Source organism: Mya arenaria, chromosome 12 (assembly GCF_026914265.1).
Source record: "Mya arenaria isolate MELC-2E11 chromosome 12, ASM2691426v1".
Taxonomy (NCBI): domain Eukaryota; kingdom Metazoa; phylum Mollusca; class Bivalvia; order Myida; family Myidae; genus Mya; species Mya arenaria.
The window spans coordinates 7,231,761-7,258,245 of record NC_069133.1 but is presented as its reverse complement, the minus strand read 5'-3'; the positions used below and the strand labels follow the sequence as shown (position 1 = coordinate 7,258,245).

The window sequence follows — 26,485 nt, the reverse complement described above, 5'->3', positions numbered from 1 at the left end:
GAATGACATTAAACTCCTGTTTTAGCTTCAACCCGGGGCATTTTGGTACTTTCCGTGAGATTGTGGCTCGGTTAAACACCAAGTGCATCTTTATCATTTCTAAGCGGACTCATAATCACATGGGTCAGGATTTAAAGAGAACTCACAACATGTGGCTCAAAATCACAAGGGACAAGGTTAACATTGGGCTTATCGTCACATAAGTCTATGTTTATAGGCGCTTTGTGTTCCATTTGTCAAACCATCGAACGAAATGATTTTGGACTTAATTAGTTTTATTTGAGGAATGTTCCATCGAGTTTCCCACATGATGTCATTAATGCAACGACTATCATCCCGACGGGTGTTTGGGTCAGAAACATTTTATAATTCACAAGTAACGTGAATGCTACGTTTGAATACTTCATCGAGAGCATACAAATGCATAAGCTCGGAATAAATCTTCATGAATACTCCGTCATGAAATTTCTTTATAATCTAAATAATTTCATTCTTCAATATTATCTATATCTATGCTTATCTACACTTACAGTATAAATTTATGCGCACTTAATTATCCATGTCCACAGAGTGGATGATGGTCGGAACAACTGTAAAGTTTCTTCCAAGCACCTTCGCTTGTAGAAGCCGAATTTGCTACAAAGCACGTCTGAAACTGTATAGTTTTTTTGAGCCTTATAGGGTATGTCTGCAAATATGTTAAAAGAAAAACACTGATCTCTTTGCTGTTAAGACGCTAAACTCTGCCGTAGTCCAAATAATTGTACGTTGACGGATTTTTTTTAGATTTTTGATATGGCAAATCCTTCACGTACAAATTGTTTAGTATCAAAAGTGGGTAGTTGTTCCGATCAGGATTCCGGGTTAAAGCATATAGCGTCTATAAAATATCATAAAAACAAGAAATATTACCAGATAATGTTATTTTATATTAGTTCCATACACAAAAAAATAAATATCCAACTTGTAATTATGAGTTTGACGACTTTTCTTCATTTCATTCTGTCAAAACATAACGATATATACATGAAGGGCACCTGCAAGGGTTCAGGGCACAGTTTTAAATCGCTCGGAACATTTCGGCCATGGCCGAGTTGTTACGATTGTATAACGAGGTCTATCACGAAGCTTTGTCGGAGGAGGCCGAGCTATTACGATTGTATCGAGTTGTTCCCCTTCGCATAATTGTTGTCTGTGTCAGTCAACTTTCGTTTTATTGGAAAGGTAAACAACTTGTTTTAATGAATTAAATGCTTGTTTAGTGCAAAATAACATTTCACTTACATGGTAAAGTATGAATATAACTCTTTATGATCAATTTCAACCATAAAATACTTCACTTAAAACAATTTCAATATTTTTAAAACACCCCCGTTTTTTGCACATTCCCGTTTAGACGTTAGGGATTGGAAGAATCCCGTATAACACGTCTATTATTTTAGACTAAACTCTGCCGTAATCTCTTACAGTCTACCATTCATCCTAAGCATCAATACGTTAAATGAAGGATGACAGGTTTTCGTAATTACTATATTTGGTAATCATTGATATTTCAAGTCGCAACATCATATCTTATGTCGGCACTACTTTGAATTCAAAGCTTAAACAATAGCACGGTACCTATATAACATCCGACCAGCTCCGACTATCTAAAACTATTTATGCTTTTATTTTCAGGTAACCAGCTCTTTTTATGTTTTGAAATGTTATGTATATTTGTCATTCATGTCGAAAAATAGCTCATTGAGCTAATGTTTCTTGTTACCCGACATGAAATAAAGTTTCTTCGATCTTGTCTTTTATACACATATTGCTACAGCCCTACAGCGTACGACTTGTCTAGAAAAAACAGTGTCCAATCAAAAGTCCGGACACAAACGTTGTTTGGTTTCTTTTTCAATATGGCCGCCGGTGACACTGCTCTCTGGCTGCACAACAAACTTGGCTCCACCGACGACTTGTGGTCTGGAAAGACAATATGTTCCCAGCTTTCACAGGACAGACTACAAAGCATCCATGCATGCTTTCATACCCTCCAACCCCACGTCAAAGTGAAACTAATGTTATCCTTTCTTCATATTCCGAGAAGAAACGTCGATTTGGTAAACAAAGCTATTTATAACAAAATATTGCAACTCCTCATTCTTATTGATAGCTCATTACAATTCAACTTACCTAATTATGTATTGCAGAGGAAGACAGCCATTTAACTTAATGTTAGAGCATCCTATTTTAGCGCTACAGTTTGGCGGGTTCCCACACAATGCGTGTCATTATCCTACAAGTACTAATTAAACCAGAAAAGTTGTTTTATGTCTGAGTTATAAGTTCTTTTTAATGGTCATTTTATTGACAAGGGATTTCCTTGGCCATTTCAGCTTGGGAGGGCTTCCAGTATTAGATCTGGATGACTCGAGTGTTAAAAATATTAACAGTCTAAACTGTCACGGGACACTTGTATATTTATCTACATTGCCTCTGATATACCTCCTGTACTCCAAATTGATATTTAAATAAAAAATAATTGTCCTGGTAATTCATTTGAAAAGACTGGTTTACTGTAAGTGACTGTGTATTAGACGCGTCTAGGCCTAAAAAAAAAGAATAAGAATATAATTTTCATCATTGGAGAATGGTGTTAAAGCTATCTTCTGTACAAGCATTTAAGGTTTAAACTTAATATTAAAAAGCAATTAAAAAAAAAAACGAAATATTTTTTTTTTCTTTTTTTTTTTAGTTTTTCATTTTTTTTTCAAACTGACTATAAAAACGGTAGGGTCGGCGCCTATTCCGTAGGTAGGGTCGGGTAACCCCAACCAAATGTATTTTTTTTTTAGGCCCTATTAACCAGTAACAAGCTTTTGAACTTTTTTTCTGAGGTCGATTTCAGGCCGAGCGTTTGTTTAGACTTGTGTAGAAAGGGATGTTACTCGCGTCATATCGATCGAGTATCTACAGGTTAAAACAGCAGTTGAAGATTGGGATACGGTATATCGTAAGACGTTTATAATTAAAAAATAAATATTGAACGATTAAAATTAAATTATTTTGAATATAACAATAATTAAGCATGCATATAAAGAAGCAAAGCTGTGCACTGTCAAAATATTTTTTGTCAGTTGTACGATAAGGTGTGAAAAACTCGCACTGCCTTTAAGCTGTTTAACATACCAATACTACAAACTGTTGCGATAATGGTCTTGTTTTTTCGCACTTTGCCACGTTCTTTATTCTTTTCTGTAGGTGTTGACATTTTGAGAACAAACCCTTACAATATAAGATTTTTGCATTACTCAACTTTTCATTCTAGACAGGTTATTGTTTACTGTCAGAAAGAAATCTTACAAATTGTCATTAAAGGTACTTTTCAGTGCCATCCAGATCCCAATTTTAAATAATTTGTTTCGTTTTTATATATATAACATGAAACAAATAAACAATGACACTTATTTTGCTATGTATTAGTATTGTATGGTTTTAAAAATAACCTTCGCCATTTTCACGAAAACTTTTTTTCGTCACTATCAACAAACATGGTGGCCACTTGTGGCAGACGATTTTGACATTTTTTTAATGCATCCTTTAACCCTCAACATAGATTAAAAGTTTTTTTCTCGGATTTTTCACGGATTTATTTGCCTGCGTCTTATACCCCCTATCGTCTTATACCCAGTCATTTCCGGTATAATATTTTTACGCTTTCATACCAAAATTGCAGAAAAAATTGAAGTATAAAAAACCCTGGTTGTAGTGGGGATTGAAACCAAGCCGTTAAAGCAAAGGAAAAAAATACTGTTACCTTACTCAATTGCCCACAGAGTATTTATTCTCAAATTCAAAGGAATAAATAACAAGTTGTAAACTTTTTTCATTATATCTGTAAAATGCTCAGTCAAAAATAGTTTCATATTTAAGTAAGATTCTAAATTCTCGGGCTTGTGAGTCCATGTATTAAATGTTCATTGATTTAGGCTAATTATATTATTTGCTGAAAGTATTTCAGTACTGAGTAGTCATCTATGTTTCTTATCAATAACTCTTGTACAATTTGTAGCGACTTAAGACTTGGTATGCATTTTGATCATGGTCAGTAAATGATATATTTTCGAGTTAGTAGGTCAAAGATTATGGTCATTGTAACTTCAAGAAAAATTATCAGGGCTTCTGACACACAACACCTCCAATTCATGTACTTCTTGTTAAGCTTTAAAACCACTCTCCGCTTGGCTCAACGATCCAAGTATGAGTCCAAGTCAACTTTTGGACTTTAGGACTACCGCCACCATTTTGTAGACATCTGTGCCATTATATTTATGTTTGTGTTCATATTCCAGTGGAAGGGTTACTTAGAGGAAATCCTGATGGTGGCGATCCATGACACAGACCAGTGGGTGTCAATGGTTGGGGAGATTCTCCGCACCTTCCCGGCCACTGGGGCTCTCAATCTTGAACTTGAGGACAACAATGGAACCTTTGCTGAGGTGCTCACTGACCTCAAGAAGCTTGGTGAGTCAATATTAGATCCGGAATAAGAGCTTTCATATCGCAGGGCCACCACTAACTAAATTTCTCAAGAGATCCTGAAGAGACACAGTCATTGAAATAAGAGTTTTTGGTGAACAATCCCGAATTCTTATATAATTGCTTGGCATACAATTTCTGAACAAGCCCTTATATATAAAATTCAGAATTTTAGCAAGCCCGGAAAATACTTAGCCCGTGCAGGGCTTGGGGGCTTGTGTTAATTTGACCTCTAAAGACACCACATGTTGAATTCGAGTGTCCCATCCTGAAATCAGGAGTCCAATTAAACTCCTGTGCTAAAAATCCGTAAATAAAATATTTTGTTTGGCTTTGAATTTCTGCTTCAATTTAACATGTATTTTGGGTTACTATTTAACGTTCTGCTAAAAAATGATGGTGTCTCGACAGGGCACCTTACTAGGAGGTTCTGGTGTCCCTCCATGAAATGTGTCTCAATGGTAGACTTCTAAATAGCATACATTCTTAAAAACACAGGGTCCTCAGAGGTAGAATTAAAAGAAATCTGGACATTCCATCTTTTAAAATCTGTTCATCCGCAATGAAAAATAATTGAATTGTATACTAAATTGGTAAGTCTAGGGGATCATTTTGATTTTGAAATTGGAAGTATAGATAATGAAATCCAAATCATTTGCTAGGATTGTCTGCTCATTTCTTGTTTTAAGAAGAGAATTAGAAATATCTGTTAAATTGCTAATTGCTTTATGTATTATTGTGCTACAGTGAAGAAGAGTGTGGATGTTCGTATGTTACCAATGGAGTGTCAGTTCTTGAACAAGACTGCCCTTGTGGCCACCACAGGACAGCAGCCAGTGCCCACTAAACACTTTGCCCTCAAACGGAAACCCAAGTCTGCCACTCTCCGTGCTGAACTCCTCCAGAAATGTAAGGTTCCGTTTGCCCATTAATAGGAGTAATATAATATTGGTTGTAAATGTTTATCGTTAAAGTTGGCATTTTATCTGACTGGAAATATGTGAATGTGATTAAACATTTGCAGAAATCACAAAAAGCTCATTGCATTATTGATAATGGTTGATTTACTATAGACATATGTAAATAAAAAATATATTTCCCTGCACACTTTCAAATGCAAATAGCAATATTTCACACATGTAAATGGTGTGTTTATTTTTACAACATCTTGACTAAAAAACATTTGGCTGTCTGAAGTCAGCCTCAATCATACATGTTTATTTTCTTTCTCTAGCTTCGGAGGCAGCATTAAACAGAAAGAGGAATGGATCCGATATTATGCCCCTCAAAGTGAGAAGCTTTGCAAAGAAAATGGATGATTCAAGTAAGTATGGTTGTAAATTTGTAAATCTATGTGGCTTTTGTCTACGATTCTCATACCTTGCAAATTGCTTGAAATTTTAAATAAAAATGTCACTGTGACTATCAAATATATGGATTGTTCTCTTTTCCTTCTTCTTAAAATGTAAAAAAAATACTTTTTTTCCTGCCTGAAAGGAATGGTACAATTGAAAAGGTTGGACACACTATTTAGGAAATACTGTAGGAAAAATAGTATTTTGTAATAATGGGATGTTCATTTTCCAGCACCATTGAAGGGGTTTTCTGCAAAGAACAGTCCATCAGGTGGGTTCCTGAGCCCAAATCCAGTCGGCCGTCGGACAAGCCTTCTGGGCTCTGCAGGGACATCAATAGGGGGCACGCCCAACCGCCTCAGCAATTTAAAAAAAGAAGGAGGCATTAAGGTACAACTTACTGTGTCTTATAGCTTGTAACATATGAAATCAGAATTGTGGAGCCAGTTTCACTTACAAATACTTGCAATTGTCTTTTCTGTCTTTGTACTATCATTTTTAGCTCTTCTGGCCAAAGACAAAGGTACAGTGACCTGAATGAGATATCTAAATAATAGTTAATATGTTTGTAAGTTGTTCCCATTTACTTGTCTATTTTTAGCTCACCTGAGCACAAAGTGAAGTTAAATGTGTGGTTAATCTCCTCAGTAACTCCAGAGTTATGCCCCTTTTATATGAAACAAATGTACTGTAAACTTGGATTTATTTCTTGTGCAGTATAACTTATTTTTATCATCCAATCATGATAAAACTTAATGACAGTGTTTGTGGTGTTTGTTTGAGTTCAAACATGGGGCATATTGCCTCAATTATGCTGGATTTAAAAATTTCAATTAAATAGTAGGTCTAAATTGGTGACAGTGTTTGCAGGCATATCATCTTTGATGCAGACAGTGATTTTTTTTATTATTCACTCAGGTTTAAACTTAATGCCCTGTTGATATTAAAATACAGCTGGCTCATATATTGTTTGTGTATATTAAATCAGGAGAAGATTCATTTTTATTTTCTTCCAAGTTTTGCTCCTTTTTACATTATATTTGGTTTGTCTATGATGATTGTTCGAAACAAGAATCACATTTAATTAACAGAATTGTAGTATGTTGCTATGTTCTGTAATGTATGACACTAGTTTTTACATACATAACACTGAAGCATAATGTGCGTTGTCCCTTGACAGCTTCTGGACTTGACTGAGGTTCCACTTGGTGCAAGAGAGACAAAACGGAGAAAGAAAATGGCAGGTAATGTACATGTAGCAGTAGTTCATGTGTACAGGTAATGTACATATAGCAGTAGTACATGTGTACAGGTAATGTACATATAGCAGTAGTACATGTGTACAGGTAATGTACATGTAGGAGTAGTACATGTGTACAGGTTATGTACATATAGCAGTAGAACATGTGTACAGGTAATGTACATATAGCAGTAGTACATGTGTACAGGTAATGTACATGTAGCAGTAGTACATGTGTACAGGTAATGTACATGTAGGAGTAGTACATGTGTACAGGTTATGTACATGTAGCAGTAGAACATGTGTACAGGTAATGTACATGTAGCAGTAGTACATGTGTACAGGCAATGTACATGTAGCAGTAGAACATGTGTACAGGTAATGTACATGTAGCAGTAGTACATGTGTACAGGTAATGTACATGTAGGAGTAGTACATGTGTACAGGTTATGTACATGTAGCAGTAGAACATGTGTACAGGTAATGTACATGTAGCAGTAGTACATGTGTACAGGTAATGTACATGTAACAGTAGTACATGTGTACAGGCAACGTACATGTAACAGTAGTACATGTGTACAGGTAATGTACATGTAGCAGTAGTACATGTGTACAGGTAATGTACATGTAGCAATAGTACATGTTGACAGGCAATCTACATTTAGCAGTAGTACATGTGTTCAGGCAATGTACATGTAGCAGTAGTACATGTTGACAGGCAATCTATATTTAGCAGTAGTACATGTGTTCAGGCATGTACATGTAACAGTAGTACATGTGTACAGGTAATGTACATGTAGCAGTAGAACATGTGTACAGGTAATGTACATGTAGCAGTAGTACATGTGTACAGGTAATGTACATGTAGCAGTAGTACATGTGTACAGGTAATGTACATGTAACAGTAGTACATGTGTACAGGTAATGTACATGTAGCAGTAGTACATGTGTACAGGCAATGTACATGTAGCAGTAGAACATGTGTACAGGTAATGTACATGTAGCAGTAGTACATGTGTACAGGTAATGTACATGTAGGAGTAGTACATGTGTACAGGTTATGTACATGTAGCAGTAGAACATGTGTACAGGTAATGTACATGTATCAGTAGTACATGTGTACAGGCAATGTACATGTAACAGTAGTTCATGTGTACAGGTAATGTACATGTAGCAGTAGTACATGTGTACAGGTAATGTACATGTAGGAGTAGTACATGTGTACAGGCAATGTACATGTAGCAGTAGTACATGTGTACAGGCAATGTACATGTAGCAGTAGAACATGTGTACAGGCAATGTACATGTAACAGTAGTACATGTGTACATGTAATGTACATGTAGCAGTAGTACATGTGTACAGGTAATGTACATGTAGCAGTAGTACATGTGTACAGGCAATGTACATGTAGCAGTAGAACATGTGTACAGGTAATGTACATGTAACAGTAGTACATGTGTACAGGCAATGTACATGTAGCAGTAGTACATGTGTACAGGTAATGTACATGTAGCAGTAGTACATGTGTACAGGCAATGTACATGTAGCAGTAGTACATGTGTACAGGTAATGTACATGTAACAGTAGTACATGTGTACAGGTAATGTACATGTAGCAGTAGTACATGTGTTCAGGCATGTACATGTAACAGTAGTACATGTGTACATGTAATGTACATGTAGCAGTAGCACATGTGTACAGGTAATGTACATGTAGCAGTAGTACATGTGTACAGGCAATGTACATGTAGCAGTAGTACATGTTGACAGGCAATGTACATGTAACAGCAGTACATGTTGACAGGCAATGTACATGTAGCAGTAGTTCATGTGTACAGGCAATGTACATGTAGCAATAGTACATGTTGACAGGCAATCTACATTTAGCAGTAGTACATGTTGACAGGCAATGTACATGTAGCAGTAGTACATGTTGACAGGCAATGTACATGTAACAGTAGTACATGTTGACAGGCAATGTACATGTAGCAGTAGAACATGTGTACAGGTAATGTACATGTAGCAATAGTACATGTGTACAGGCAATGTACATGTAGCAGTAGTACATGTTGACAGGCAATCTACATTTAGCAGTAGTACATGTGTTCAGGCATGTACATGTAACAGTAGTACATGTGTACAGGTAATGTACATGTAACAGTAATACATGTGTACAGGTAATGTACATGTAGCAGTAGTACATGTGTACAGGTAATGTACATATAGCAGTAGTACATGTGTACAGGCAATGTACATGTAGCAGTAGTACATGTTGACAGGCAATCTACATATAGCAGTAGTACATGTGTTCAGGCATGTACATGTAACAGTAGTACATGTGTACAGGTAATGTACATTTAGCAGTAGTACATGTGTACAGGTAATGTACATGTAGCAGTAGTACATGTGTACAGGTAATGTACATGTAGCAGTAGTACATGTGTACAGGCAATGTACATGTAACAGTAGTACATGTGTTCAGGCATGTACATGTAGCAGTAGTACATGTGTTCAGGTAATGTACATGTAACAGTAGTACATGTGTACAGGTAATGTACATGTAACAGTAGTACATGTGTTCAGGCATGTACATGTAACAGTAGTACATGTGTTCAGGTAATGTACATGTAACAGTAGTACATGTGTACAGGTAATGTACATGTAACAGTAGTACATGTGTTCAGGCATGTACATGTAGCAGTAGTACATGTGTTCAGGTAATGTACATGTAGCAGTAGTACATGTGTACAGGTAATGTACATGTAACAGTAGTACATGTGTACAGGTAATGTACATGTAGCAGTAGTACATGTGTACAGGTAATGTACATGTAGCAGTAGTACATGTGTTCAGGCATGTACATGTAGCAGTAGTAATTGTGTTCAGGTAATGTACATGTAGCAGTAGTACATGTGTACAGGTAATGTACATGTAACAGTAGTACATGTGTACAGGTAATGAACATGTAACAGTAGTACATGTGTACAGGTAATGTACATGTAACAGTAGTACATGTGTTCAGGCATGTACATGTAGCAGTAGTACATGTGTACAGGTAATGTACATGTAACAGTAGTACATGTGTTCAGGCAATGTACATGTAACAGTAGTACATGTGTACAGGTAATGTACATGTAACAGTAGTACATGTGTTCAGGCATGTACATGTAGCAGTAGTACATGTGTTCAGGCATGTACATGTAACAGTAGTACATGTGTACAGGTAATGTACATGTAACAGTAGTACATGTGTACAGGTAATGTACATGTAGCAGTAGTACATGTGTTCAGGCATGTACATGTAGCAGTAGTACATGTGTACAGGTAATGTACATGTAGCAGTAGTACATGTGTACAGGTAATGTACATGTAGGAGTAGTACATGTGTACAGGTAATGTACATGTAGCAGTAGTACACGTGTACAGGCAATGTACATGTAGCAATAGTACATGTGTACAGGTAATGAACGTGTAACAGTAGTACATGTGTACAGGTAATGTACGTGTAGCAGTAGTACATGTGTTCAGGTAATGTACATGTAGCAGTAGTACATGTTTTCAGGTAATGTACATGTAACAGTAGTACATGTGTACAGGTAATGTACATGTAGCAATAGTACATGTGTACAGGTAATGAACATGTAACAGTAGTACATGTGTACAGGTAATGTACATGTAGCAGTAGTACATGTGTACAGGTAATGAACATGTAACAGTAGTACATGTGTACAGGTAATGTACATGTAGCAGTAGTACATGTGTTCAGGTAATGTACATGTAACAGTAGTACATGTGTACAGGTAATGTACATGTAACAGTAGTACATGTGTACAGGTAATGTACATGTAACAGTAGTACATGTGTACAGGTAATGTACATGTAGCAGTAGTACATGTTGACAGGTAATGTACATGTAGCAGTAGTACATGTGTACAGGTAATGTACATGTAACAGTAGTACATGTGTACAGGTAATGTACATGTAACAGTAGTACATGTGTACAGGTAATGTACATGTAACAGTAGTACATGTGTACAGGTAATGTACATGTAACAGTAGTACATGTGTACAGGTAATGTACATGTAGCAGTAGTACATGTTGACAGGTAATGTACATGTAGCAGTAGTACATGTGTCCAGGTAATGTACATGTAGCAGTAGTACATGTGTACAGGTAATGTACATGTAACAGTAGTACATGTGTACAGGCAATGTACATATAGCAGTAGTACATGTGTACAGGTAATGTACATGTAACAGTAGTACATGTGTACAGGTAATGAACATGTAACAGTAGTACATGTGTACAGGTAATGTACATGTAACAGTAGTACATGTGTTCAGGTAATGTACATGTAGCAGTAGTACATGTGTACAGGTAATGAACATGTAACAGTAGTACATGTGTACAGGTAATGTACATGTAGCAGTAGTACACGTGTTCAGGTAATGTACATGTAACAGTAGTACATGTGTACAGGTAATGTACATGTAGCAATAGTACATGTGTACAGGTAATGTACATGTAGCAATAGTACATGTGTACAGGTAATGTACATGTAACAGTAGTACATGTGTACAGGTAATGTACATGTAACAGTAGTACATGTGTTCAGGCAATGTACATGTAACAGTAGTACATGTGTACAGGTAATGTACATGTAACAGTAGTACATGTGTTCAGGCATGTACATGTAGCAGTAGTACATGTGTTCAGGCATGTACATGTAACAGTAGTACATGTGTACAGGTAATGTACATGTAACAGTAGTACATGTGTACAGGTAATGTACATGTAGCAGTAGTACATGTGTTCAGGCATGTACATGTAGCAGTAGTACATGTGTACAGGTAATGTACATGTAGCAGTAGTACATGTGTACAGGTAATGTACATGTAGGAGTAGTACATGTGTACAGGTAATGTACATGTAGCAGTAGTACCAAGTACAGGCAATGTACATGTAGCAATAGTACACGTGTACAGGTAATGAACATGTAACAGTAGTACATGTGTACAGGTAATGTACATGTAGCAGTAGTACATGTGTACAGGTAATGTACATGTAGCAATAGTACATGTGTACAGGTAATGAACATGTAACAGTAGTACATGTGTACAGGTAATGAACGTGTAACAGTAGTACATGTGTACAGGTAATGTACGTGTAGCAGTAGTACATGTGTTCAGGTAATGTACATGTAGCAGTAGTACATGTGTACAGGTAATGAACATGTAACAGTAGTACATGTGTACAGGTAATGTACGTGTAGCAGTAGTACATGTGTTCAGGTAATGTACATGTAGCAGTAGTACATGTGTACAGGTAATGTACATGTAACAGTAGTACATGTGTACAGGTAATGTACATGTAGCAATAGTACATGTGTACAGGTAATGAACATGTAACAGTAGTACATGTGTACAGGTAATGAACATGTATCAGTAGTACATGTGTACAGGTAATGTACATGTAGCAGTAGTACATGTGTTCAGGTAATGTACATGTAACAGTAGTACATGTGTACAGGTAATGTACATGTAACAGTAGTACATGTGTACAGGTAATGTACATGTGTACAGGTAATGTACATGTAACAGTAGTACATGTGTACAGGTAATGTACATGTAGCAGTAGTACATGTTGACAGGTAATGTACATGTAGCAGTAGTACATGTGTACAGGTAATGTACATGTAACAGTAGTACATGTGTACAGGTAATGTACATGTAACAGTAGTACATGTGTACAGGTAATGTACATGTAACAGTAGTACATGTGTACAGGTAATGTACATGTAACAGTAGTACATGTGTACAGGTAATGTACATGTAACAGTAGTACATGTGTACAGGTAATGTACATGTAACAGTAGTACATGTGTACAGGTAATGTACATGTAACAGTAGTACATGTGTACAGGTAATGTACATGTAACAGTAGTACATGTTGACAGGTAATGTACATGTAGCAGTAGTACATGTGTTCAGGTAATGTACATGTAGCAGTAGTACATGTGTACAGGTAATGTACATGTAACAGTAGTACATGTGTACAGGCAATGTACATGTAGCAGTAGTACATGTGTACAGGCAATGTACATGTAACAGTAGTACATGTGTACAGGTAATGAACATGTAACAGTAGTACATGTGTACAGGTAATGTACATGTAACAGTAGTACATGTGTTCATGTAATGTACATGTAGCAGTAGTACATGTGTACAGGTAATGAACATGTAACAGTAGTACATGTGTACAGGTAATGTACATGTAGCAGTAGTACATGTGTACAGGTAATGTACATGTAGCAGTAGTACATGTGTTCAGGTAATGTACATGTAACAGTAGTACATGTGTACAGGTAATGTACATGTAGCAATAGTACATGTGTACAGGTAATGTACATGTAGCAATAGTACATGTGTTCAGGTAATGTACATGTAGCAATAGTACATGTGTACAGGTAATGTACATGTAGCAATAGTACATGTGTACAGGTAATGTACATGTAACAGTAGTACATGTGTACAGGTAATGAACATGTAACAGTAGTACATGTGTACAGGTAATGAACATGTAACAGTAGTACATGTGTACAGGTAATGAACATGTAGCAATAGTACATGTGTACAGGCATGTACATGTAGCAGTAGTACATGTGTACAGGTAATGTACATGTAGCAGTAGTTCATGTGTACAGGTAATGTACATGTAACAGTAGTACATGTGTACAGGTAATGAACATGTAACAGTAGTACATGTGTACAGGTAATGTACATGTAGCAGTAGTACATGTGTACAGGTAATGTACATGTAGCAGTAGTACATGTGTACAGGTAATGAACATGTAACAGTAGTACATGTGTTCAGGTAATGTACATGTAACAGTAGTACATGTGTACAGGTAATGTACATGTAGCAATAGTACATGTGTACAGGTAATGTACATGTAACAGTAGTACATGTGTACAGGCAACGTACATGTAGCAGTAGTACATGTGTTCAGGCATGTACATGTAGCAGTAGTACATGTGTACAGGTTATGTACATTTAGCAGTAGAACATGTGTTCAGGTAATGTACATTTAACAGTAGTACATGTGTACAGGTAATGTACATTTAACAGTAGTACATGTGTACAGGTAATGTACATGTAACAGTAGTACATGTGTTCAGGCATGTACATGTATCAGTAGTACATGTGTACAGGTTATGTACATTTAGCAGTAGTACATGTGTTCAGGTAATGTACATTTAGCAGTAGAACATGTGTTCAGGTAATGTACATGTAGCAGTAGTACATGTGTACAGGTTATGTACATTTAGCAGTAGTACATGTGTTCAGGTAATGTACATTTAACAGTAGTACATGTGTTCAGGCATGTACATGTAGCAGTAGTACATGTGTACAGGCAACGTACATGTAGCAGTAGTACATGTGTTCAGGCATGTACATGTAGCAGTAGTACATGTGTACAGGTTATGTACATTTAGCAGTAGAACATGTGTTCAGGTAATGTACATTTAACAGTAGTACATGTGTACAGGTAATGTACATTTAGCAGTAGTACATGTGTACAGGTAATGTACATGTAACAGTAGTACATGTGTACAGGTAATGTACATGTAACAGTAGTACATGTGTTCAGGTAATGTACATGTAGCAGTAGTACATGTGTACAGGTAATGTACATGTAACAGTAGTACATGTGTACAGGTAATGTACATGTAACAGTAGTACATGTGTTCAGGCATGTACATGTAACAGTAGTACATGTGTTCAGGCATGTACATGTAGCAGTAGTACATGTGTACAGGTAATGTTCATGTAACAGTAGTACATGTGTACAGGCAATGTACATGTAACAGTAGTACATGTGTTCAGGCATGTACATGTAGCAGTAGTACATGTGTACAGGTAATGTACATGTAGCAGTAGTACATGTGTACAGGTAATGTACATGTAACAGTAGTACATGTGTACAGGCAATGTACATGTAGCAGTAGTACATGTGTACAGGTTATGTACATTTAGCAGTAGAACATGTGTTCAGGTAATGTACATTTAACAGTAGTACATGTGTACAGGTAATGTACATTTAGCAGTAGTACATGTGTACAGGTAATGTACATTTAGCAGTAGTACATGTGTACAGGCAATGTACATGTAACAGTAGTACATGTGTACAGATAATGTACATGTAGTAATGTTTGTGTAGCAATAAAACATGTTTATAGGTCAATTAAATGTACATCTAGCAATAACACATGAGGTCAGGTACATGTAAACACATCTATACAGCAATTCATGTACTTATTCTTACACCAAATTGGCATGAATTGATTTCAAGTCAGTAAAAGATTCAAAATAATGTCTGTTTTTGCTGACTGACCCAGTGTTTAATGCTATATTTGTGACAGTAGTTTGACAGACTTGGACAGAGATCTGTTTATGTCATGATTTCAACTACTATTTTTGTTAAATCATCATGTTTTTTCTGAATTTTGTTTTCACTTCTAACTTTTGGTTAACCAATTTCAGTTACACAATTGAAATTGGTGCAGGTAAAGTCAAGTGCATAATAAGATTGATTATTGATCTCAAAACTGGTTCAGTGACTCAGACAAATAACTGGTTAATTGAAATAGATGAGTTACATGTATATAGATTATTGATTGCTATTTGTTCTGCACAAGAGTGATGAAACATTGTATTTGGTATGATTTAGTAATTAAATATCTTAAAATATGCATTTACCTTCGCCTAATGACAGCCTAATGATTTGCATATATTTTATGGAAAAAACATAAAATGAATTACCACCAAAAAGGAAATCTAAATGTTTTAAAATAGGCTTTTTTTCCATTGAACTACAAGTAAATTATGAAGTTTCTTGAAATTTCTAAATATCCATTCTATTTACTTTTCTGAAAATTATTGAGATTATATTTACTTGTACTTAAAAGAAGACGCAAGCTCATAGTCAATATTTAAAAACTGACTTAATTTTTTTCTGAAAAGAATAATAATGCAATTAAAGTCTTTTATTCTAATGGGTTTTCTCAATTTTTTGCCTTAAATTGTATAATCATGAAGTTGCATTTAACTGGCTTTAGTTTCCAGCCAATGAAATAACCTATTGAAAAGGTTATATTTTTACAATCTTCCTTCTGTTAAATTCTAAATAATTATTATTGTACCATGTCTTTATTTATCTAAGTGATTATAATGTATATACGGTACATGAATGTTCTAACTGTTACTAGAGTGGGGAATCGAAATGGTTTAAAGAGACTTTACATATCACTCATGCTGTTGTCTATGTATTTCAGATCAAGAGGCGGTCGAGCAGCAGAGAAAGGAAAAGGAGGCTGCCAAGGCCGCCCAGGCAGCAGCCGGCCCCACCCCTGCTCCCTATACACCAGATTATGCTGCGGGACTTATCTCTCCAGCCACACCAGTAAGTGTGGCCTTTATTTAATATTGGTAAACACTGTAAAGGCTGGTACATTTGTCCATTGTTTAATACATGTATGATACCACCCAGGCAGCAGCCAACCCAAACCCTGCTCTGAAAACTACCGACTTCTGTCACCTCATTTGGGGTTTCTTCGTTTTCTCATGTCATGTCGTTTGGGGTTTCTTGTTTTTTTCAATACATATATCATTTAGGCCACCCAGGCAGCAGCTGACTCAACTCCTGCTCCGAAAACTACCGACTTCTCCTGCCCCCTTGTTTTGTGTTTCTTGGTTTTGACAATACATGTATAATATCATTCAGGCCACCCAGATGCATGACCTTGCAGCCTTACGCTATAATTTTTGAATGCAAAATCAAGCTTAAAATTTTAGTCAATAACCACATTTATCATTGAGATGTCCTTTTTTTCCAGGCTGGTCCAGTGGGTGTGGCCAGCACAGCGCCGGCCTTGCCTCAGACCCAAACTGTCTCCTATGTTCCCACCTCCACACCGCGGGCACCACAACAACCCACACACATAGGTAGGAATATGATGGAGTTACTTATGTATCAATATTTTTCCTTTCATCTGATACTGAAATAACTACTTTATATTGAACAATGCCCTTTACTCTTTCATTTGAATAGTTTAGTGAGGTGACGTTTACTGTTTGAAACTAATTCAGAAGTTTCTTGCTGTTTGTTTCAGTGTCCGTTTCCACCCCAGCCAGTATTGGAAGCCTGCAGGAAAGGGACAGTCTACAGCAGCAGTTGCAGCAGCAGCTTGGCCAATCACAGATCAGGACACAAACTATCCTCCCTTCCATTGGTCAAACCTTCCACCAAGCAGCAGCCAATCAAAATCTGGCATCTACTGTTGGCCAGCCTTTGCAGCCAATCCAAACACAGCCTTTAAACAATACGCAACAGCCAGTAAATACACAGCAACAACAGCAGAAAAAAGCATTATCACTTACAGTAAGTTTCCATTCAGTTTCATTGAACGTTGGTGTTACTTAAACTCTCCAGAATTTTCATTCCTGCAACATTCTTTTTATGCCCCCGAAGGTGGGCATATTAAAATCGCACTGTCGGTCCGTCCGTCCGTCCGTCCGGCTCTGTAACTTTTCCTTATATGGACAGATTTTAAAATAACTTGCCACATGTGTTCCACATACCAAGACGATGTGTCGCCTGAAAGACCCGTGTCCCTACCTCTAAAGTCAAGGTCACACTTAGTGTTTATTCACAATGGAGTGCTGCATATAAGGACATCGAGTATAGGTTGTCGTGTCCGGGCTGTAACTTTCCCTTGTATGGACAGATTTTAAAATAACTTGCCACATGTGTTCCACATACCAAGACGATGTGTCGCCTGCAAGACCCGTGTCCCTGCCTCAAAGGTCAAGGTCACACATAGCGTTTATTCACAATGGAGTGCTGCATATAAGGACATCGAGTATAGGTTGTCGTGTCCAGGCTGTAACTTTCCCTTGTATGGACAGATTTTAAAATAACTTGCCACATGTGTTCCACATACCAAGACGATGTGTCGCCTGAAAGACCCGTGTCCCTACCTCTAAAGTCAAGGTCACACTTAGTGTTTATTCACAATGGAGTGCTGCATGTAAGGACATAGAGTATAGGTTGTCGTGTCCGGGCTGTAACTTTCCCTTGTATGGACAGATTTTAAAATAACTTGCCACATGTGTTCCACATACCAAGACGATGTGTCGCCTGCAAGACCCGTGTCCCTGCCTCAAAGGTCAAGGTCACACATAGTGTTTATTCACAATGGTGTGCTGCATATAAGGACATCGAGTATAGGTTGTCGTGTCTGGGCTGTAACTTTCCCTTGTATGGACAGATTTTAAAATAACTTGCCACATGTGTTCCACATACCAAGACGACGTGTTGCGTGCAAGACCCGTGTCCCTACCTCGAAGGTCAAGGTCACACTTAGTGTTTATTCACAATGGAATGCTGCATATAAGGACATAGAGTATAGGTTGTCGTGTCCGGGCTGTATCTTTCCCTTGTATGGACAGATTTTAAAATAACTTGCCACATGTGTTCCACATACGAAGACGACTTGTCGCGTGCAAAACACGTGTCCCTACCTCAAAGGTCAAGGTCACACTTAGTGTTTATTCACAATGGAGTGCTGCATGTAAGGACATAGAGTATAGGTTGTCGTGTCCGGGCTGTAACTTTCCCTTGTATGGACAGATTTTAAAATAACTTGCCACATGTGTTCCACATACCAAGACGATGTGTCGCCTGAAAGACCCGTGTCCCTACCTCTAAAGTCAAGGTCACACTTAGTGTTTATTCACAATGGAGTGCTGCATGTAAGGACATAGAGTATAGGTTGTCGTGTCCGGGCTGTAACTTTCCCTTGTATGGACAGATTTTAAAATAACTTGCCACATGTGTTCCACATACCAAGACGATGTGTCGCCTGCAGGACCCGTGTCCCTGCCTCAAAGGTCAAGGTCACACATAGTGTTTATTCACAATGGTGTGCTGCATATAAGGACATCGAGTATAGGTTGTCGTGTCTGGGCTGTAACTTTCCCTTGTATGGACAGATTTTAAAATAACTTGCCACATGTGTTCCACATACCAAGACGACGTGTTGCGTGCAAGACCCGTGTCCCTACCTCGAAGGTCAAGGTCACACTTAGTGTTTATTCACAATGGAATGCTGCATATAAGGACATAGAGTATAGGTTGTCGTGTCCGGGCTGTATCTTTCCCTTGTATGGACAGATTTTAAAATAACTTGCCACATGTGTTCCACATACGAAGACGACTTGTCGCGTGCAAAACACGTGTCCCTACCTCAAAGGTCAAGGTCACACTTAGTGTTTATTCACAATGGAGTGCTGCATGTAAGGACATAGAGTATAGGTTGTCGTGTCCGGACTGTAACTTTCCCTTGTATGGACAGATTTTAAAATAACTTGCCACATGTGTTCCACATACCAAGACGATGTGTCACCTGCAAGACCCGTGTCCCTGCCTCAAAGGTCAAGGTCACACATAGTGTTTATTCACAATGGAGTGCTGCATATAAGGACATCGAGTATAGGTTGTCGTGTCCGGGCTGTAACTTTCCCTTGTATGGACAGATTTTAAAGTAACTTGCCACATGTGTTCCACATACCAAGACAACGTGTCGCGTGCAAGACCCGTGTCCCTACCTCTAAAGTCAAGGTCACACTTAGTGTTTATTCACGATGGAGTGCTGCATATAAGGATATAGAGTATAGGCTGTCGTGTCAGGGCTGTTACTTTCCCTTGTATGGACAGATTTTAAAATAACTTGCTACATGTGTTCCACATACGAAGACGATGTGTCGTCTGCAAGACCCATGTCCCTACCTCTAAGATGAAAGATACACTAAGTGTTTATTCACAAGGGAATTCTGAATATAAGGACATAACAGTGTAGGTTGTCAAGTATGGGTGGTATTTTTTTTATGTTCAGAGGCAATTTAAAATAACTTGGCATATGTTTTTCACATGTAAAGGCAAGATCAACTTTTCATGTACTGACCTTGTTCGTAGGTCAATGTCACATTCGGGGGCATTTGTCACATACTGTGACAGCTCTTGTTTAACTTTGTTAAAATTCTGTGTATTTTACTTATTTTTATGGGCTAACACCAACATTAAAGTGCAAGGTCGTAACTAAATAAAACAGAAATAGCAGGCTTTATACGCTAGCAATTGGCATCTTCTTTATGTCACATTTTATTTATCCAATCCCTAAATTATAAGACTTTCAGGAGCATGCTATTTGACAAATTAGAGGACTTTTTTTTACATTTTAAGAGCATTATAAACAGTGGTCTGGTTTTAATTTTTGGTGATGTTTTATAATTGAATGTTTCGCACGAAAAAAACACATTAGCTTTTTATCTCAAAACTAAACATAGCTAATGAAAATATATAAAAAAAATTATAATTATATATTCAAAAGCTCTGACTCTTAACTTTTCATTTCAATCTATTTCAGAAAGAGCAAATGATTGAAGCTCAGGAGATGTTTAAAAATTCCAACAAAGTCACACGGCCGGAGAAGGCTCTCATACTTGGGTTTATGGCCGGTTCTAGAGGTAAGGCATGTTAAAATTATAAATTCATGTATGACACAGTTTCTTTTGAGTAACAGGTACAGTTGCAATGGAAAGACATTTTTCCGAGAGTTAACAAAATATCATGATGTCATTACTTGAATTCCTTGACGTAATCAGTAATTTACTGTGCTTTTGCAATTAGATACAACTTAGTCTCTTTTTTTTTTACAGAAATTTAAGCATACAATTAAAATAAAAAAACAATTTCAGTGAGATATTAATTTTATTAGTCGTGAAAATAGAAAGTTTTATTCCTGGCTGCATCACTAATAAATATGTAACTTGCAATGCTCACTCAATTGAATAAAGTTAATTTCTAACTGAAGCAAACAGTTATCTGCAATATTCGGTAAAAGTGATCAACAGCTTCATTATAAACCTCCTCCTTTTTGTTCTCCAGAGAACCCATGCCCGCAGCAGGGGAGTGTATTGAGTATCCGGTTAAACGAGGGGAAGGAGGTGGTCACCCTTCCTGACGAGACAACAAAACAGATGCTTGTCGACACTTTCTTCCAAATGAACTATCAGTCTGGTGATTGGAAACGGGTAAAAAAGTTCCGCGAAATAGAGGAGAGCTGACGAGGGAATAGGTTGCTAGTTCTTAGTTAACCTGTTACAATGGTGATGTTGCACCACTGAGTCAGCATGGGAAGGAAAGAGAGATCGTGCCAGACGGGGGTGGGATAAACTTGTTAGCATTGTATGTGAACAATTTTTAGCTGTTGTTGCTTGGGATAAATAAGTACCGAGGTTGTACTTCATGTGGACATATGTTATAATCTTTAAGTATTTTATGTGTTTGATGAGAATCCGTATCGGCAATGGAGATAACTCAGTGCCACTTATATCACTGAAAAGATATATATCATCAAAATGTAAGATTATGATGTTTAAAAAAATGCCAGAATTGAAAAATTGTCACCACTTGTGATTCTGTCTCGTTCGCCATCAAGGGCTAGCGCCAGTGGGAACCCTGTAATGCACATTGACATTCATGTGATCATGTTTTATAAATTCATGTTGAAGTACAGAAAATCATCTTAAAGGATCATAAAGGATTGCATGTTTTCATTACATTCAAGTAAATTGTACATGTGCAGTGTTGATGTTGTTCTTGTATGTAGGGTTTTAGCCAGGTTTTTAAAAAATACAGGGTGCTGCAGAAGAGGGAGACAGGTGCTAAGGGAGAAAATGGCACATTGAATCAGGCTGTGAAGATCTTGAACGTATAATGAACTTGACAGAAAATATTAGGGATTGTGTTTAATTTGAGTAATATAAGATTTCAACTGCAATATATGTAAAATTAGGTTTCACTTATAATCATATGTCAGGTTTAAATTGAAGGGAAATAAAACAAAAAATGACTAAAGTATTTAAGTCTATGAAGTGTTAGAGCAAGGGTTAGGGTTAAGGTAGAAAGGTGCCCATGCTGGTCTTCCATATTTCTTCAGCTAAAACCCTACAGCACAACATGAAAGGTGCTCCACACTCATCTATGTACATGTATGTTTTTCGTACTACATGTCATGTATCTTTAGTGCGCTACATGTATGTTTTACATACCACATGTACAATGATGTTTTGTGTACTATATGTATGTTGTGGTATATCTTTCATTGTACTGATTTTCAATACTTCTGTGCAATGTTATCGTATATATCTTTATAATATAGTGTATTAAAATCGAGAAGTTTTCTTCAATAGATGAATATGAGTCTTTGATAGTGTAATAAGTATCATATTGAACGACCTTGAGTGTGATAAACTCGATCATAAATACTAATTTGATTATTTACAATGCAAAATACAGAAAATGTTGCTATAAAGTGCAAACATTTTCAATGCTATTCATTATGATGTCTGAACAAAAGTTATAACACTGGTTAAAAACACTGTTGGTTATATATCAAATATATATAATGACGTAATTTATTGATGGCGTCGTCATTTATGATATAAACATGATTGTATAAATCATGACTGTAAGATGACAAAAGGAGAGCTGGTCCAAGCATTAGGCCCATACTTTTGTTTTAGAATTTGCTGTGTAGGCAATATATTGATGTCTCTTTTTCATGTTGTTTGTCTGTGGTTTTCAATCAGGCCATGCAAATTAATTATTTGTCTAGTGTCATCGGTAGGTTTCCAGCGAACAGAATAAAAGACATAACATTTACCAAAATCAAAAGAAACATGTGTGTTGTCAAACCTGCTTGCGTTGACCTTGATCAAGTCACAATGGCTGTTCAGTGTATGTGATAGTTCATTAGTGTGTCCAATTTAAGCTTCTCTGTGCTTTAAACTACCCTGGCACAAATGTTCACCATGAGAAGAGGGAATGCAGCATGCATATAAATAGGCTTTTCAAAGATCAAGATCACACGCAGGGATCATTGGTCAGATTTTTTTATTGTTTTTTTTGCTTGATTGTCATCACTGTCATGCATAGACATCAATTTCCCAACAATAACATTCAATTATTGTGACCAAGCAGGCTTGACATTTTACAACAAACATCGTCCAGAAAACAACATTATATAGCATAAACAGAGCGTAGTACAAAGGTTCTAAATGTATGGAACAGCAAATAAATATGATACTTCATCTGTTACTAGTATATCATTGATGAAATCTGCTGTCTAAGCCATTAGTTGTAGAGAGAATGAGATTTGTTTTTTCTATGGCACTTTTTGGTGTTTTCCTGCAAGGTAGATTGGCTTTGAACTGGAACCTGGTACTTAGCATAGAATCAATTTGGTTGGCCTATTGTTTGTTATATATTGTACCGCATGTTTGAACTTGTGCAATAACCAATTGTAATTTAAGGAGATATTTCCTGACTAATGTTATTGGTACTCAATTTTTGAATACCTGTATATAAAAAGGCAGTAGATTTTTGCTTTGTTCAATAATGGACAGCGTCAAAATTGTGTCCCATAGTTTTCTTGTGTTTGCATCGAAACATGGTGACCACATAGGGATTACTTTGCCTCCCGCGAGTCACCCTAATGTTTGCAATCAATACCTTCTCACTGATCCACGTAGTGTCTTTCAACTTAGTATGCACTGCGGGTATGGTCAGAAGATGACGTCTATTGAGTTTGAGGTCAGTGCGACCTTGATTAGAAAACATTATGGGTGCTCACGACCGGAAATTCGTGGATTCCTCGTTAATAAAACAATTTCCTTTCCATTTCTCTGAATGATGTTGCTGACATTGTGTCCCAGCCCTGTACAGGCTGATATTTAATTTAGAAGTGGGAGCGGGGCTAAATTTCAAAACAGTGAAACTTATCAGTGTCCCAGCCCTGTACAGGCTGATATTTAAATTAGAAGTGGGAGCGGGGCTAAATTTCAAAACAGTGAAACTTATCAGTGTCCCAGCCCTGTACAGGCTGATATTTAATTTAGAAGTGGGAGCGGGGCTAAATTTCAAAACAGTGAAACTTATCAGTGTCCCAGCCCTGTACAGGCTGATATTTATGCCCCCTTTTGAAAAAAGTGGGGTATATTGTTTTGCACATGTCGGTCGGTCGGTCGGTCTGTCTGTCGGTCGGTCGGTCGGAATACCAAATGGTTTCCGATCAATAACTTGAGAACGCTTTGACCGAGGGACCTCATACTTGGTATGTGTATTGGTCATCACCAGCAGATGAACCCTATTGATTTTGAGGTCAGTGGGTCAAAGGTCAAGGTCAGTGTGACCTTTACATGAAAAACGGTTTCCGATCAATAACTTGAGAACGCTTTGACCCAGGAACCTCATACTTGGTAGGTGTATTGGTCATGACCAGCAGATGAACCCTATTGATTTTGAGGTCAGTGGGTCAAAGGTCAAGGTCAGTGTGACCTTAACATGAAAAACGGTTTCCGATCAATAACTTGAGAACGCTTTGACCCAGGGACCTCATACTAGGTAGGCTTATTGGTCATGACCAGCAGATGAACCCTATTGATTTTGAGGTCAGTGGGTCAAAGGTCAAGGTCAGTGTGACTGTAAGCTGAAAAAAGGTTTTCTGATTGTCCATATTTTATTTAAGTGTCCAAATCCTACTAACAATTTGGCTCCCAAGGGGGCATAAATGTTTCACTAACATCTCTTGTTAATTTAGAAGTGGGAGCGGAGCTAAATTTCAAAACAGTGAAAACTTGTCAAATTTTTATTTCACTCTTTGAAACAATGGAATATATCTTTTTATTTCAGTAAAACATATCTATAAATCAGTTTGTTTTCTAGCAGAAGTCTTTGGTAAAGAATGTTTGAGACGCATAATACTTATATTAATGATTTGTGTCAAGAGAATGCAACATACAATGACTGACATGTGTAATAATATTCATGCATGTGGTCACTCTTTTAGCTCATTTTGCTGCTGTTTAGTTAAACATTATTTTTATGTTTAGTGTGATTTCCTTTATGTATGAGTCTTAAACATAAGCTGTGAAAATAAATGTCAAGAGTTTATAGAAGTTTGACAGATCTCCTGCTTTATGAATGCTAGTTGACATGTTTTATTTTAGTCATAAATTATTATAGTACAATGTATTAAACTTGTATTCCCTTTTGAAAGTTTTTATTAAGATTTTTTTTATTAGCAGGTAACCTTACTATACAAGGGCACTTCCTTAGGTCTTGCAGGAGATTTGTAGTGTACACATTTGATAACATAGAAATACTATGTTCTTTTTTTCTTTTATCATTCACCATTAGTCATAAGGAAAGTGTTGATCTGATAATCATATGTTGTTATGTACAGTGACTTGAAGATATGTATTGTAATAAAAAAGTTAAAGACCATTTGATAGTATTTGTAATTCGCAGATTGGACTAGCTTTTATTAGCTCGTCTGTTTTATACCCACACTGCTTGTAGATATGGGCTATACAGGAAACACCTTTTCCTGTCCTTGGACATCGGGACAAGTCTACTTTTATCTCTACTGGCCAAACGCCAGAAGAGCTTATACAATAGTGCAGTGTCCTACGCCGTGCATCCGTCCGTCCGACAATGTATATGTAAACAATTGCTTGTGAACGCAATACAGTCTTACGTTTACCTACACTAGTTTCATATTCATGAGAGATCTTAGAGTTCCTTTCTTAAACCAGCCAGATCCGCACATGCATGACACAATTATTACCCTTGAAATGCTGCAGACCTACAAAAGTGTTTTCTAAGGGAGACAACTTTGTATCGAGAGTTATGTATTTTTGTAGTAGTTCTTTCCCTTTGAGGGAGACAACTTCCTTTCCCTATACACATACCGACTTTGTTGAAAAGTGCAGTGCAAAATATTCATTATTTTGTGTTTGGTATTTTAAGAGCTATTGCTTTTTATTATTGTTATGGTTATTACATTAACTTCTCTCCATTACTTGATATGTTTTTGAGGTGTTGCCTTCAACGCTACAATAGAAACTATATTGTGTGTTCAGTATTTTTAAGATTTAATGCCTCATTTTGTGTTAGGTAGTTTTAGAATTATTCCCTTTCATTATTTTTCATACTCATTCTTTTACCTCTTTCTATTTTTATTCACTCTACAAATACTCTTGATGGCTAAACTAAATGCATGACCCATAATCATCCTGTAATTCACACAGCAACGGTCAATTTACAGTCAACTCAATAAAAACAGTTTTTTAAAACTAAACAGAAGATTTCATGCCTTATTTCACAGATGTTATAGTTCTTATTTATATAAAGCTGAACTTGGGTCCATGTACATAATAAATTTATTTTTACCAACATAGGGC

At 36.9% G+C, this 26,485-nt stretch overlaps 1 protein-coding gene across 2 annotated transcripts; it reads left to right on the top strand.

Annotated features, from left to right (window-relative positions):
• Window positions 1–1,886: 1,886 nt before the first annotated feature.
• LOC128211906 (negative elongation factor A-like) lies at window positions 1,887–25,526 on the top strand. 2 transcript variants are annotated; one of them, XM_052917029.1, is made up of 11 exons: window positions 1,887–2,102; window positions 4,335–4,506; window positions 5,269–5,430; window positions 5,756–5,845; window positions 6,109–6,266; window positions 7,057–7,120; window positions 16,453–16,580; window positions 17,014–17,122; window positions 17,290–17,558; window positions 20,605–20,704; window positions 21,126–25,526. In XM_052917029.1, the coding sequence occupies exons 1-11, from the start codon at window positions 1,902–1,904 to the stop codon at window positions 21,302–21,304; spliced, it is 1,632 nt and encodes a 543-aa protein (XP_052772989.1). In that variant the 5' UTR covers window positions 1,887–1,901; the 3' UTR covers window positions 21,305–25,526. The 2 variants fall into 2 exon arrangements, with proteins under 2 accessions (XP_052772989.1, XP_052772991.1); XM_052917031.1 differs by lacking the exon at window positions 1,887–2,102 and adding an exon at window positions 2,879–2,995.
• The last annotated feature ends 959 nt before the right edge of the window (window positions 25,527–26,485 follow it).

Coding starts and splice junctions, on each gene's coding strand:
- LOC128211906 (XM_052917029.1), top strand. CDS start 1,902: ATGGCCGCCGGTGACACTGCTCTCTGGCTGCACAACAAACTTGGCTCC. Junction 7,121..16,452: donor ACGGAGAAAGAAAATGGCAG/GTAATGTACATG, acceptor TATGTATTTCAG/ATCAAGAGGCGGTCGAGCAG. Junction 17,123..17,289: donor ACAACAACCCACACACATAG/GTAGGAATATGA, acceptor TGTTTGTTTCAG/TGTCCGTTTCCACCCCAGCC.